Genomic DNA, 16,567 nt, shown 5'->3' on the forward strand with positions numbered 1-16,567 from the left:
TTAACTAGAACTCCAATATTATATCATTCATAAAAGCATTGATAAAAGTAGCATTAGAATTAGTGTGTTTTATACTTTTATCTTTGTAATATGTATATATTATTAGATTAATACATATGGAAAATGCGATCATTTTGAGGAACACAAACAGTTTACACTGGAATTATGACAGACAATCAGATATTGTCCTCATCATCTAGTTTATTTTTGTACTTTGTTAGCACAGTGTGAGATAATCTTCACAAGATTTTAGATTATTTTGTATTCAGTTGTTATCTCAGAAACGTGTGAGGTATGGTCCATTTAAAGCTACCCTTCAGTGCTTATTTTCAGCATTTCATTTAAATTTTTTTAATTTAACAGGAAATTGGGAGCATAACATAGTAAATATCAAAATATTCAATTCCTAGGTTTAACGATTGTTATCATTTGCCGTATAATCTATATTTTGGATGATGTGTTTTAGTCAGTTAAAAATAATAAGATAAAGCCAGCCCTTTAAAACCTTATATGGGCCAATTTGAATTATGTTATTTACATGAAACACAGCAGAAATGCATGTTTTATTTCTCAAATTGCCTGGCACAGATGGTTGAATAAGCCCCAACCAAGCCTGCCTATTGTGTGGCTCCTTGTTTACTGATGCTAATACATCCCCAGTCTGCAGACAAGAAACTCCAGAGTCTCCCTTTCACCCCAGAGCCTGTACTTCCTTGTCTGTTTCAGAGCCCTTCTAAGCAAGGCTCTTTTTCCAGGCTCTGTTCTCCATCCCACTCAAGGTGCCACCACACTTCTTTAAATACCTTCATTAGTATTTGAATGTTTTTGTGTTTTTTGGTGTTTTTTTGTTTGTTTGTTTGTTTTTTGAGACAGTCTTGCTCTGTTACCCAGGATGGAGTGCAGTGGCGTGATCTTGGTTCACTGCAACCTCCGGCTCCCAGGTTCAAGTAATTCTCTCACCGCAGCCTCCCAAGTATTTGGGATTGCAGGCGCATACCACCATGCCCAGCTAATTTTTGTATTTTTTAAGTAGAGATGGGGTGTCACCATGTTGGCCAGGCTGGTCTCGAACTCTTGACCTTGTGATCTGCCCGTCTCGGCCTCCGAAAGTATTTGAATTTTTTTAAATGAAAATGTTTTTATGAATTATTTGTATAATTAAAAATAGTGAGCAACCTTTGTTGGTTCCCCATAGCCTAAGCTGTTAGGATGACATAAGGGCCCTCGCACTTGGCTCTAGTCTGTTTCATGTCACTTCTGACACAACTCTGCTCTCCAGTCTTCAAACACCAATTCCTTTTGGGCCCATGTGCTTTTGTGTGCATTATTCTGTCTTCCAGGTCTCCGTTCCTCTCCTATCATTTCACTTTTCTTATCTCTGCTTGAAAATCTCTACTCCTTCTTTAATACATCCTTGATTGGCTTTCTAGTCCACTCCCCTACCCTCACCATGGGGCTTTGGTTAATATTTCATAAAGACTTCCGTTTTCTGTGCTTGTGCTTATCACATTACATTATTACTTTTTCACATGTCTGCTGTTCCTGTTGAATGAGAAGTTCCATGAGGGTAGTAACTATTTTGTCCAGGGTGTCTGGTACTCTATAGTGTTTGCTGAGTAAGTGAAGTTTACTTCTCTTTTTTCAAGGCGACCAATAAAAAAGGACAGGAGACTTATTATACTGCTGCACAGTTTGTCATAGCAACGGGTGAAAGGCCACGATATTTAGGAATCCAAGGAGATAAAGAATACTGTATTACTAGGTAAGGTTAAATAGACCATTTTAACTTTACTGTTAATAAATTGAATTATGTTGACATGTTTCCAGTTTATTTACTTCCTGTCTTATTCCACAAAAGACTTCAATTAACAAATGAAAATATATACAGTGCAAGAAGCTAAATAGCTAAAAGTAATGAAACAGAGAATATAAGGTCAGGTAAATAAGGCCAGTGGCAAAATTTATGTACAAAAATATGCCATATGTGTCTTGGTGATTGCTACAAGTAGCCTGAGAATTTCGTTCTAAACTTCTTACAGGCCAAAACAAAGAAGTAAATACAGTTAGCTCTAGGGTTTAGTGTCCTTATGATAAAAATGAACCAGCTGGGGAGGAGCAGTACCACTCTTCTTAACACTTAGATTTCGTGGGAATTTTCCTAGTGGTCAAACAGGATATGTATGCAATGACTTGCAAACTTTTTTGAGCCGACTCACACTAAGAAATACATTTTTTTGTTCAGGTAAATAAACACATACCCCTTCACATAGCATATACATACACCTCTGAAACAAACAGGTTTTTTTTTTATTACATATAATATAGTCTGATATTTTCTATAGTCTGATATTTTCTATACTATTTTATTTTATTTTTTAAAATCTTGCTTGTGGTCTGATTTTGAAAAAACTGAAGTATACTTCTTGTATACTTTCACAGCAGACTCTCCACAGCAGACTCAGTGACAAATTTCAAAAGGCTGTTGCTTCATTCAAGCACTAAATTATAACTCAGTCATCACAAGACCATTATACATTGAAACATGAATAACTCATTTCATTCTTACTGCCTAGGTATTCTTTTTTTAATTTTTATTTTTCAGTGATGACCTTTTTTCTCTGCCTTACTGCCCTGGCAAAACATTAGTGGTGGGTGCCTCTTATGTCGCCCTGGAGTGTGCAGGTTTTCTGGCTGGCCTTGGCCTAGATGTCACAGTTATGGTACGCTCAATCCTTCTCCGTGGCTTCGACCAAGAAATGGCAGAAAAAGTGGGTTCCTACATGGAGCAGCATGGTGTGAAGTTCCTACGGAAATTCATACCTGTGATGGTAAGGCAGCATGGCATTTGCAATTTCTTTTCTCTAACTTTTCACTTTATCCCACCTTATTTCATTTCATTACATAAATTAGTCTGTATTCAAATAATGTTAAAACAGTGTTTCCACTCCCTAGTCTACAGAGCCAACCTCATTTGCCCCCTCGTATCCTCTTCTGATATAGGAGGTGTGCTTGCTCTTCTCAGAGGCTGAGTTCCCTCATCTCCCACTTTGTTTCACCTTTTCAAGGATGTTCCATCTTCAGTTAGTAGTTTTCTTTTTCCTTATTCTTATCACTGTTTCTCATCTTGAACAATTAAGCCTTCTCTTACCCTTGCTGCCTTTCTGGCTGGGTCCCTATTTTTCTTTCTCCTTTACAAAAAAACAACAATTCTGCATGCTACTTCTAATTTCTTGCCTCCATTTCACACTTACCTGACTGTCAGCTGCTTCCATCTCCATCACTTCTTTGAAACTGATTGTCAGGCTTTTAGCAAACTTCCTGTCATCAAATCCAGTGGTCATGTCTCTGTCCTTATCTTATTGGGCCTCTTGGCAGCATGCTCTGAAATTGGCCTTTCATTTGAAGCACCTTCCTTTCTGGCTTCTGTGGTCCCAGTCTATAATATTTTCCCATCTACATCTACTCAACCTACAGACTCCAGCACCCATTTGTTTTCCTCCCGGCCCCTCTTCACTTCTGTGCACTTGTATTACCTGGATGATCTTCTCTAGGCCCATAGTTTTAAACATCTAAATGCTAATGATTCTCATATTTATATCTCCTATTTAAGAGTCTCTCCTGAATCCCACACTCATTTATACTCCTGCCTACTGGAAATTGCTACTTGAATCTCTCATAAGCGTTTCAAATTTAACAAGACAAAAATGAAACTAGATTTTTTACCTAAATATATTACAGGCGCGGTGGCTCACGCCTGTAATCCCAGCACTTTGGGAGGCCGAGACAGGCGGATCACAAGGTCAGGAGATCGAGACCATCCTGCCTAACACGGTGAAACCCCGTCTCCACTAAAATACAAAACTTTAGCCAGGCGTGGTAGCGGGCACCTGTAGTCCCAGCTACTTGAGAGGCTGAGGCAGGAGAATGGCGTGAACCCGGGAGGCGGAGCTTGCAGTGAGCAGAGATCGCGCCACTGCACTCCACCCTGGGCGACAGAGCGAGACCCTGTCTCAAAAAAAAAAAAAAAAAAAAAAAAGATATATTATCCTGCTAATCTTTCTGGCCCACCTCAGTACTCAGTAAATTAACACAGTGTATTAAGCCAGTATCTAGGAATACCCCTTAATTTCTCTTTTTTTGCTCCCTCCAATCTCAACTAATTCATTAATTCATTTCTACCTCCAAAATGTATCTGTGACAGTCCACTTTTCTGTATTTCTGCCTTGTCCAGAAACCTTAACTATACTAACACCTATTATATGTGCCACCACCAAACACACAAATGTGCACAAACATACCAGTGTACACCCTTTTGTGCATTTCTTTTTTGTCATATTTAGATAGCATCATTATACTCTTCATTCTTACTAGATTCAACAGTTGGAGAAAGGTTCACCTGGAAAGCTGAAAGTATTGGCTAAATCCACGGAAGGAACAGAAACAATTGAAGGAGTCTATAACACAGTGAGTTTTTATTTTATCATTACTAAGTTATTGAACATACTCCTAAATTAACAGAAATGAAACTTATGGGAAGATTATACCAGGATTAACTTTTTTTTTACATTTTTTAATTCTTTGTAAGAGCATTATCAGAGAAGATAATTTGGCTGCTGACATTTGAATTTTCAGTAATACATGAGGAATATCATGGTAAAATATATGTGTATGCGACTGTACATAAAATTTGGAAGCACATATATCCAGATGTTATTTGTGCTTACTTTTGGAGAATTAGATATTTTATACGTTTCTTAATTTGAATATTTTTGCAATAAATGTTGAATATATTTTTTAATGAAAAACAACAGCAAAGCTATTTTTCTTTCTCAAAAACAAGCAGTACAAAATCTCAAAACAATGGGAAATAACCCATGGAATACTTTGGAGGCCAACAATTCTTTTGTAATTAGTTTATAGTTTTGACAGAAACTATACATTTATGTTTTTATATACTTTTATGTAGATATTTTTTCAGTTAAAAAAATACAACCTAGAGAGCATCAACAAAGCCAGAAAACATGTAACAAAACCAAAATCCAAAAATCAACCCTATTGAGATTTTGATTAGGATTGGATTGGATATATAGGAAAATTTGGAAACACTTCTTTGCAATATTCAGTCTTCCCACCCATGAACATGGTATATCTATCCATTAATTTAGATCTTCTTTAATGATTCCCAGCAAAGTTAATACATTTCTCCTTAGGGTTCAAGAATATCTGTTAGATTTATTACTAGGTACTTATGTAATTTATATGTAGTTACAAATGGTTTTTTAATGAAAATGTCGCTATCTTTAACTGTTTCTAGTGTATAAAAATGCTGCTTATTTTTGTGCTTTGATTTAGTATTCAGTAATCTTGCTAAAGTCTTACTGAAAAATTTATCCTTAGATTATTTCAGATTTCCTATGTACACATTTATTTATTTGTGAATAATAAGTTTATTTCTTCCTTTTTACTGGTTTTCTCTTTTTTTCTTGTATAAATGCATTAGTTAGGACCTCCAGTACAGTCCTTACAAGAAATGGCAATAGCAAGCAGTCTTGTCTTATTTTCAACATCAAAAGAAAAGATGTTTCACTAAAAACCAATGTTTTCTGTAGGGTTTTGTTATATGCTATTAATCAAGTTAAGGAACTCCTTTTCTGTTTTTTGTTTCCTAAGTGTCTTTTTTGTTTATGTTGTTTTGTATATTTTAAAAGGAATGGATGTTCAGTTATAACAGTGTTTCTTTTGCAGCTGTGGATGATGAATTTTTTCCTTAATCTGTTAATTTGTTGAATTGCATTGATTTTCTAATATTCAACCAACTTTGTATCCTTTGTATAAACCCAACTTGGTAATGTTGGACTTCGTTATTTAGAATTTATAAATTTATGTTTATGACTCATATTGGCTTATAATTTTCCTTTTATATATTAAAGATTTTAATTTTAGGTTTGAGTATCAAGGTATTCCTGCTCATGAAAGAAGTTTGGAGTATGTTTCCTCATTTCCTGTTATCTGACAAAGTTCTTGTAACATTAGAATTGGTTCCTTGTATGTTTGATAGAGTTCACTGATGCAACTGTCTACCCATACAATTTTCTGTGGAGATATATTTGACCACTGATTAATTTCTTTAATAGTCAAAGGACTTTTAAGTCTTTTTATTTTTTCCTTGATTTACTTTTGATTAGTTATATTTTTTCCAGAAATTAGTCCATTTCATCTGAGTTTTCAAATATATTGGTATGAAGTTGTCCATAATATCTAACTGTAAATTGGTTATTTTTGTAATGAGGTATAATGTTCATGTAGTGAAATGCACAGATCCTAAGTGTACAGTTCAGTCAGTTTTGACAGATGTCCACATTCCATGTAATCCACACTCCTTTAGGTAACAGAACATTTCTGTGAGTCCAGAAAGCGCTCTGTGCTTCATCGACCCCCCAAGCAACCACTATTCTGATTCTGTCACCATAGACTCATTTTGTTTGGTTTGCCTCTAAATGTCATATAAGTGGAGTTGTACAGTATATATTCCTTGTATCTGGCTTCTTTTATTCAGATTGATGTTTTTAGGAGTCATCCGTGTTGTGTGCATCAGTAGTTCTTTTTATTGTATAGATTTTATTAATGTAGCAGTTTATTCATTTTCCTGTGGATAGATAACCAGGCTCTTTGCAGTTTGGACTATTGTGATTAAAACTGCTGTGAAGATTCTTTGTAGAAAGCTTTTTATGGGGAGATATGTAGAAAGAGATGGTTTCACTCTGTCACCGAGGCTGGAGTGCAGTGGTGAGATCAAGGCTCACTGCAGCCTCCAACTCCTTGGCTCAAATGATCCTCCCACCTCAGCTTCCCTAGTTGCTAGGACCACAGGCACATGCCACCATGCCTGGCTAATTTTTTTTTTTTTTTTTTTGAGACCGAGTTTCGCTCTGTCGCCCAGGCTGGAGTGCAGTGGCGCAATCTCCACTCACTGCAAGCTCCACCGCCTCCTGGGTTAGCGCTATTCTACTGCCTCAGCCTCCCTAGAAGCTGGGACTACAGGCACCCACCACCACGCTCGGCTAATTTTTTTGTATTGTCAGTAGAGACGTGGTTTCACCATGTTCGCCAGGATGGTCTCGATCTCCTGACCTCGTGAACCACCCACCTCGGCCTCCCAAAGTGCTGGGATTATAGGTGTGAGCCACCGTGCCCAGCCTTTTTTTTTTTTTAAATGGATGGGGTCTCACTATATCGTCCAGGCTGATCTTGAACTCCTAGCCTTAAGCAATCCTCCTGTCTTGGCCTCTCAACATGCTGGGATTATAGGCATCAGCCACTGCTCCCAGCCAACATGTATTTCAATTTATCTTTGACAAATGCCTAGGAGTGAAATTGCTTGATCATGGGATGGTTTTTGCTTTTTAAGAAACTGCCAAACAGTTTCCAAATGATTATGTCATTTTGTCTTTCCATCACCTATATGTGAAGGCCTGGTTGTTCCAGACCCTTAGGACTTTTAGGGGTGTCTGACTTTCCCATTCTAGCCATTCTAGTGGATGTGTAGAGGTATCTTATGGCTTTAATTTGCATCTCCCTGATGACTAATGATGTAGAGCAATTTTTATGTGTTTATTGGCCATTCATGTATCTTTTCTTTGAAGTGTTTGTTCAAGTCTTCAGCCTTTTCTTGTTGGATCGTTTGAATTTTTATTGAATTGCAGGGCTTCTATATATCTTAGGCATATTCCTTTTTCAGATATATGTATTTTGAATATTTTCTTCACATCTGTGACTTGCCTATGTATTTTTTAGTAGTATCTTTGGGTTAACAGTTTTAAATTTTTATGAAGTTCAATTTTATTAGTATTTTACTTTATGGCTCATGCTCTCTGTGTGCTGTAAGAAATCTTTACTAACCCAAAGGTCATGAAAGTATCCCTTTGTTTCCTTCCTGAAGCTTTATAGTTTTAGCTTTTATGTTTAAGTCCGTAATCTACCTTGAATTAATTTTTTTAGTAAACAAATGAATTCTCACTCATTTTTATTAGATTTTAAGCTGCTTTTGGTTTTGGAGGCTTTTGAAAAGAAAACTGAATTAGGTCCATTTCACTGTCCATTAATTCCTTTTCCTGAAAGTTGTGTGATGCTGGCAGATCATCTCGAAGCTCTGCAATAACATCTGTCTTGATTTTGCATTCTGTAGCTTGTTTTTGAACATGTCTTCTAGTTGAAGATTTGGGTAGAGAATATACTGCTGTTCTTGCCATTTCCAAAGTAGTCTTTGGAAAAGCCATATCTGTCCCTTTATTGTTTTTGGTCCCAAAAGGAGTATTCAAAATTGTTGTATTAAATGACTTGGACATTCCATTAGATAAGGAGCACACATCACATTGAACCATGCCAACATATGTTAATTCAGACTCTTCCACATTCCTATTAATTATTCCTAGTGCATCTGCATCTATGTCAAATCCAACATGCAACGTGGCTTCTAACATTGCAGTTCCAAGACTAAGCACTCCACAGCCACATCCTAGATCTGCAGCCACTTTATTTTCTACCTCATCACATGTGTTATGGGTTGTATAGAGCATACGTGCTTCACTGTGCGGTTCTTTTTTTTCCGTATGGATATCCAGTACCATTTATTGAAAAGACTTCCTGTTGCAGGAAGTCAGGGACCCTGAAAGGAAGGACCGACTGAAGCCATGGCAGAAGAACATAAATTGTGAAGATTTCATGTACATTTATTAGTTCCCCAAATTAATACTTTTATAATTTTTTACACCTGTCTTTACTGTAATCTCTGAACATAAATTGTGAAGATTTCATGGACACTTATCACTTCCCCAATGAATATCCTTGTGATTTCCTATGCCTGTATTTAATCTCTTAATTCCCTCGTCTTCTTTGTAAGCTGAGGAGGATGAATATCGCCTCAGGACCCTGTAATTGTATCAACTGCACAAATTGTTTGTAGAGCATGTGTGTTTGAACAGTATTAAATCTGGGCATCTTAAAAAAAGAACAGGATAACAGCGATGTTCAGGGAACAAGAGAGGTAACTTTGAACTGGCTGCCGGTGAGCCGGACGGAACAGAGCTATATTTCTCCTCTTTCATAAGCAAATAGGAGAAATATCGCTGAATTCTTTTTCTCAGCAAGGAACATCCCTGAGAGAGAGAATGCGCCCTGAAGTTAGGTCTGTGGACGTCCCCTTTTTAAGGCATCCCGTCTTTTATAGTCGAAGCTGAAGGGATGAAATAAGCCCCGGTCTCCTATAGTGCTCCTAGGCTTATTAGGATGAGAAAATTCCCACCTAATAAATTGTGATCAGACAAGTTATCTACTCTCAAACCCTGTTTCCTGATAAGATGTTGTCAATGACAATGCCTGCTGAAACTTCATTAGCAATTTTAATTTCACCTCATCCAGTGGTCCTGTGATCTCACCCTGCCTCCATTTACTTTGTGGTATTTTAGTGGTCCTGTGATCTCACCCTGCCTCCATTTGCTTTGTGATATTTTATTACCTTGTGAAGTATGTGATCTCTGTGACCCACACCCTATTCGTGCACTCCCTCCCCTTTTGAAAATCGCTAATAAAAACTTGGTGGTTTTACGGCTCAGGGAACATCACGGATCCTGCCGACATGTGATGTCTCCCCGGGACACCCAGCTTTAAATTTCTCTCTCTTGTGCTCTTTTCCCTTTATTTATCAACCCAGCCAAGACACTTAGGAAATAGAAAAGAACCCACGTTAAACGTCGGGAGTGGGTTCTCCCGATAACTTCCCTTTCTCTATTGAATTGCTTTGGAATCTTCAATGAAAGACCATTTAACTGTGGGCCTATTTCTGTACTCTTCATTCTGTCCCATAGACCATTTGTCCTTTCCCCAGTACCACATTGTTTTGATTACCGAATCTCTGTGGTAAGTCTTAGATCAGGTAGAGTGAGTCCTCTAATTTTGTTTAGATTCTTTGCATTTCTATATAACTTTTAAAGACAGCTTTTTAATTTCTAGAAACAAAAGTCTGCTGAGATTTTGGCTGGAATTGTCTTTTTTCCATAGTCAGTTTGGAAGAGCTGACATTTTAACAATGTTGATTTTTCCAACATACGAACCTTATAAGTTTTTCCATGTATTTGTGTATTCCTTAATTCCTCTAAGTAGTGTTTTATCATTGGACTCTAGAGGTCTTTCACATATTTTGCTAAACATACTTCATGTTTTTAAAGGTAACAAATGGCATTTTTAAGTGGTTGGTTGGTAGTATATAAAAATACAGTTTTTTTTTTTTTAATATTGACCTTGTAGCTTGTTAGGATTCATATCTACAAATAAAAACAATTTTGTTTCTTCCTTTCCAGTCTGCATGCTTTTAATCTTTTTTTTTTTTTTTTTTTTTTTTTTGACTTGTTTCACTGGCTAAGACCTCCAATACAGTGTTGATTAGAAATTGTGAGAATGGGCATGCCTGTCTGGTTCCTGGTGTTAGTGGTGAAACATTGAGTCTTGTATCATTGCCAGGATGTGACCTGTAAGTTTACTACACATGCCTTTTATCTGGTGACGGAAATTTTCTTTTCTTTTATTCTGAAGATTTTAATTATGAAAGAGTGTTTAATTTTGTGAAATGCTTTATTGCATCTGTTGAGATGATTGAATTGTTTTCTCTTTATTCTGTTAATATGATGAATTACATTGATGGATTTTTGTATGTTAAACCAGATTTGCTTTCTGGGGACAAACTTACTTGGTCACAAACAATTATCCTTTTTATATATTGCCATATTTGATTTGCTAACATTTCATTAAGGATTTTACATCTATATTCATGAGGAGGGTTGCCTTGTGAATTTCTTTTCTTTTAATGCCCTTGTCTGATTTTGGTGTCAGCTGTTTATACTGGCCTCATAAAAAAGGAGTTGAGAAGTGCTACCTTTTCCTCTTTCTTTCCTGGAAGAGTTTTTATACCATTAGCATTATTTCTTACTGAAGTATTCCATAGACTTTCCTAGAGAAGCTATCTGGGTCTAGAATTAATTTATGAGAAGTTTACAAATTGAGAATTCAGTTTCTTTAACGGTATAGGGCATATTAGTTTGCCAGGGCTGCCATAGCAAAATACCACAAACTGGGTGGCTTAACCAACATTTATTTTCTCACAGTTCTGGAAGAGTACCACAGACCGGGGGTCCTAAACAATAGAAATGTATTTCTCACAGTTCTAGAGGCTGAAAGTCTAAGATCAAGGTGTTGACAGGATTGGTTTCTTCTGAGGCCCGTCTCCTAGGCTTGTACATGACTGTCTTCTTCTTGTGTCCTCACATGGTCATCCTTTGGTCTGTGTTGCCCATGTCCTCCTCTTCTTATAAGCACACCAGTCATACTGGATTAAGGCACACCCATATGACCTATTTTACCTTAATTACCTCTGTAAAGGCTCTGTCTCCAAATATAGTCACCCTCGGAGGTACTTGCAGATAGGATTTCAGCATATGAATTTTGAAGGTACGTAATTTAGTCTGTAGGCTTTTCAGACTTGTGTAAGTTTGGTAAGTTGTGTCTTTTAAGGACTCTATTTTACCTTAAGCTGTCAGATTTATTGGCATCGATTGTTTGTAATATTCTATTATTACCCTTTTAATGTCTGAAGGATCTATAGTGATGTTCCTTCTTTCATTCCTGATATGGATAATTTGTATTTTTGATTTCTCTCCAAATGCAGGTTTTGTTAGCTATTGGTCGTGACTCCTGTACAAGGAAAATGGGATTGGAGAAGATTGGTGTCAAAATTAATGAGAAGTAAGTATATTGGGATCATTGCACTGTAGCTGCACAAAGCAACAGGTTTCTGCAGATCACCTCTAAGAAATTCTCATTTAATTACTGAGATATATCTTAATTTATCTTATAAGGTCAGTACCAGCTCTTTATAATCAATTTCTTCATCAATCAGTAACTCTTATTGCATGCCTTTAAAAGCTCATATATTGGACGATGACTTTAAGAAATAATTGCAGAGATATATTCACCTAATGTGTGTGATTTAGAACGCATCTTTATGTCCTTGGTCAGGCAAAGAGATAAATTCCAAAGCTCTAAGTGAGACTGTGGAGGCAGTCTGCAGATATCCTAGGCGTCCGGGAAATGCCCGTGGTTTTACCAGAGATATTTTCTTTTGGAGCTACAGAAACCCTTGTTACGTTAAGTCATTGACCTTATAGATAATTGATATCCTGAGGTGCATGAGTTTTAAGAGAGGTCTTTTCTCTATGTATTTAGTCTTTTGGCTAATAGTGTTAGTCACCTAGAAGTGTAGAGTGAGTTGTAATATATTTTTTTCCCATTTCAAAAACTAATAGGAGTGGAAAAATACCTGTAAATGATGTGGAACAGACCAGTGTGCCATATGTCTATGCTGTTGGGGATATTTCGGAGGGTAAGCCAGAGCTCACTCCTGTCGCCATACAGTCAGGCAAGCTACTAGCTCGGAGACTTTTTGGGGCCTCTTTAGAAAAGGTAAGTTTCTGCTGTTTTTGAGATAATATCTTGATCAAGGTCATGATTTTTAAAACTAATACAAGTAAAACTTGTGTGCTTGTTTTCCCAGTAAAGGGTTCCTCAGAGATATAATTTGCAGTAGACTTACTATTTACTAATGGATTAAAATAAATATTTTTGAGTGTCCACTGTGTGCAAGATATTGTGCTGGGTGATACACAAAGCACTGGCCATGGTCAGCCCCAGGGGCTTATCAGGTAGGTGGGATCATGAGTCAGGCAGGCACAGACTGAACAGAAGACAGAGTATGGTTGTGTGCCAGAGTGCTGTCTGCAGGTTGCTCTAGGGACACTGAAGGGATTGTTTAATTCTAGCTGCAGGGAGGGGGAAAACCTTCATAAGTGGACTGTTGCGCTGTAATAGCATAGGAACTCTTGGCATGAGTCAGGATTCTGGTCCTGGCTTCAGTGCCCACTTGGCCTGTAAATATGGTCAGGTTGTTTAACTTCTGAGGACCTTAGTTTCATTATCTACAAAGCCAAGGATGTGAATCAGATGATTTCTACAGAGGATTTCCACTTTTCGTATTTTTAAATCAAATATTTGGAATGAGCTTTATAGGATGAGTAATTCAAAACTGAGGAAGCAAAGGACTTTTCAGGTGGGCAGATAGCTTGGCTAAAAACACAGAGACCTGTAGTGCTTGGCTTGTGCTAAGGACTATGAGTAGTGTCCCAGGAGCTTTCAGCTGGGGAAGTACTCCTCAGCTCCATCAGGAGCTCTGTCTGTGGCCATGTGGTAGAGTTGGTGGGAGACAGATGACTGGGGAAGGGCCCTGCTGCATTAGTGGGTGAGGTCAGGAATGCTGAGTGTACCATCTCATGCAAAGAAAAATTGTCCCAAACACAGTGCAATAGAACATTTTGGAATGTGTGTAGGCAGAGTAGCTGGTGATAGGGAAGTACAATTGGAAAGGAGGTCAGAAAACTAATTTAGTGCCAGATCATCAAAAATCTTTGCCACAAAGAAGAATTGGTAGGGCCTTCTCTAGGCAGTAGGGATCTGTTGAGACCTTTATGTCCCCCAACTTTTATTTAGAAAGATGTCAAAAGACAGAAAGACTACTAAAACAATCGCCTATATTGAACCTTTCACCCAGATTCCCCAGTTATTCACATCTTGCTGTTTTTGTTCTGTCTCTCCTTTTCTGAATATGTGTATGTGTAGTTCATATTCCTTTTTTCTTTTGCTGAGCTTTTTTGCTGCCACTTTTTGAAATGGCAGACATCAATGACATTTGTCCCTAACTACTTCAGCATATACCTCCTAAGTACAAAGATGTTTACCTCCGTAAATACAGTTCCATTGCCATATCTGAGAAGTTCAATAAAAGTACTATAATACTCATTTCCTCAGTTGTTCCTTAAGAGTGTGTGTGTTTTGGTTCGCACAGTACATGTGGCTCTTATGACGCTTAAGTCTCTTAGTCTGATACAGTCTCCCTGCCTTTATTTGTTTTTTATTTTTTATGACTCTGACTTTTTTCCTTTTATTTTTAGTTGACACATAATGATTGTACATATTTATGGGATACAGAGTGATATTTTGATACACAGATACAATGTGTAATGATCAAATCAGGGTAGTTAGCATATCTATTACCTCAAACATTTGTCATTTATTTGTGTGGGAACATTCTGTTATATCCTCTTTTAACTTTTTGGAAATATGCAATGAATTCTTGTGAATTATGTTCACTCTACAGTGTTGTAAAGCAGTAGGACTTAACTCCTTCTGTTTAGCTGTAATTTTGTGTCTGTTAACCAACCTCTCCAGCTTTTTTAACTCCCACATGTGAGTGACAACATGCAGTATTTGTCTTTCTGTGCCCACCTTATTTCATTAATATAATGTCTTCCAGGCTCATTCATGTTGCTGTGAAGGATCGGATTTTATTCTGTATTGCTGAATAGTATTTCATTGTGTTTATATAGTACGTTTTATTTATCTATTCATCCATTATGGATGCTTAGATTGAGTCCATATTTTTCCTGTTTTGAATAGTGCTGCAGTAAACATGGGTGTGCAGATATCTTTTTGATACACTGATTCTTTCCTTTGGATAAATATTAGTACTGGGATTGCCGGATCCTATGGGGGTTCTATTTTTAGTATTTTGAAGACCCTCCATACTGTATTCCATAGTGGCTGTGCTAGTTTCCATTCTCACTAACAGTGTGTAAGAGTTCACCTTTTTCCACATCCTCACCAGCCTTTGTTATTTTTTGTCTTTTTGATAATAGCCATTCTAATCAGGATATGGTATCTCATTGTGGCTTTGATTTGCATTTTCCTGATGATTAGTGATACTGAGCATTTTTTCATATACTTGTTGCCCATATGTATGTCTTACGAAAAACATCTATTCAGATCCTTTGCCCATTTTTAAATCAGATTCTTTTTTTTGCTCTGAGTTGTTTGAGTTCCTTGTATAGGGATATTAGTACCTTCTCAGATGGATAGTTTACAAATACTTTCTCCCGTTTTACAGGTTGTCTATTTACTCTGTTGATTGTTTCCTTTACTGATTACAGAAGCTTTTTAGTTTGATACAGTCTCATTTGTCTGTTTTCATTTTGTTGCCTGTGTTTTTGAGGTCTTAGCTATAAAATCTTTGCCTAGACCAGTGTCCAGAAGGATTTCTCCTGTTTTCCTCTAGTAGTTTTATAATTTGGGGCCTTATATTTACGTCTTTAATTCATTTTGAATTGATTTTTCCACGTGGTGAGATACAGAGGTCCAGTTTCATTCTTCTACATATACTGTTTTCCCACTACTATTTACTAAAGATGGTGTCCTTTCTCCAGTGTATGTTCTTGGTGCCTTTGTCAAAAATTAGTTAGCTGCAAATACATGGTTTTATTTCTGAGTTCACTGTTCTGTTCCATAGTCTATGCGTCTGTTTTCGTATTACTATCATGCTGTTTTGGGTACTATAACTTGTAGTATATTTTGAAATTGGGTAGTGTAATGCCTCCAGCTTGATTCTTTTTGTTCAGTATTACTTTGGCTTTTTGGCATCTTTTGTGGTTTCATGAAAATTTTAAGATTTTTTTTCTACTACTGTGAAGATTGTCATTGGTATTTTGATAGAGATTGGATCGAATCTGTAGATTGCTTTGAGTAGTATGGTCATTTTAACAATGTTAATCCAATCCATGAACATGGGATATCTTTCTATATTTTTGTATCTTCTTCAGTTTCTTTCACCAGTGTTTTGCAGTTTTCATTGTAGAGTGGTTTCACCTGCTTGATTCAATTTATTCCTAAATATTTTATTTTATTTTTGTAGCTATTGTAAATGGAATTGCTTTATTGATTTCTTTTTCAGTTTGTTGTTGGTGTATAGAAACACTACTGATTTTTGTATGTTGATTTTTGTATCCTGCAACTTCACTGAATTCATTTATCAGTTCTAAGAGTTTTTGGTGGAATCTTTAGGTTTTTCTACATATGAGATCATATTGTCTGCAAAGAGGGACAATTTCACTTCCTGTTTTCCCAGTTTGGATGCCCGTTCTTTCTTTCTCATACTGACTGCTCTGGCTAGGACTTCTAGTACTGTGTTGAATAAGACTGGTGACAGTGGGCATCCTTGTCTTATTCCAGTTCTTAACTCTGACTTTTTGATGAATCCAGGTTACTCTTCTTGTAGAATGTCCCACATTCTGAATTTCTCCAATTGTTTTTGCATGAGTGTGTTCAGATGAAGAGGTTTGGGCATGGATTCTTCATGAGGAATGCTATGTGCTGCTTTGCTTCATCCCCCAGGTATCTGCCAAGGCCTTGCATGGAGACCTTGTGGGTGGGTGTATTTGGTGCATGAGGCCAGCCACTGGGGAGGGGGCTCTGCTGGCATTAATGGATGGGGGCCAGGAATGCTAAATGTGCAAGGAATTATCTCAACTGCAAATAACATTTTGGGGTATATGTCGGCAGAGCAGTTGCCTAATGCTGTAAGGAGTTGATCATGGTGACTGTGGGGAGGAGGGATTAGAATATGGAGCAATATGTG

The 16,567-nt window shown here is 37.1% G+C and overlaps 1 protein-coding gene and 1 pseudogene across 2 annotated transcripts in view; one reads left to right on the top strand and one right to left on the bottom strand.

Annotated features, from left to right (window-relative positions):
* Positions 1 to 16,567, top strand: part of TXNRD3 (thioredoxin reductase 3) — a 40,600-nt gene that overhangs the window by 14,242 nt on the left and 9,791 nt on the right. For both annotated transcript variants that reach the window (XM_011971508.1, XM_011971509.1), the window contains exons 7-11: positions 1,647 to 1,762; positions 2,603 to 2,828; positions 4,372 to 4,464; positions 11,717 to 11,793; positions 12,354 to 12,510. In XM_011971508.1, the coding sequence (XP_011826898.1) occupies positions 1,647 to 1,762; positions 2,603 to 2,828; positions 4,372 to 4,464; positions 11,717 to 11,793; positions 12,354 to 12,510 (669 nt within the window). The remainder of the gene's footprint in view (positions 1 to 1,646; positions 1,763 to 2,602; positions 2,829 to 4,371; positions 4,465 to 11,716; positions 11,794 to 12,353; positions 12,511 to 16,567) is intronic.
* LOC105533218 lies at positions 8,034 to 8,576 on the bottom strand (annotated as a pseudogene).

Source organism: Mandrillus leucophaeus, unplaced genomic scaffold (genome assembly GCF_000951045.1).
Source record: "Mandrillus leucophaeus isolate KB7577 unplaced genomic scaffold, Mleu.le_1.0 Scaffold123, whole genome shotgun sequence".
In the NCBI taxonomy this organism is placed as follows: domain Eukaryota; kingdom Metazoa; phylum Chordata; class Mammalia; order Primates; family Cercopithecidae; genus Mandrillus; species Mandrillus leucophaeus.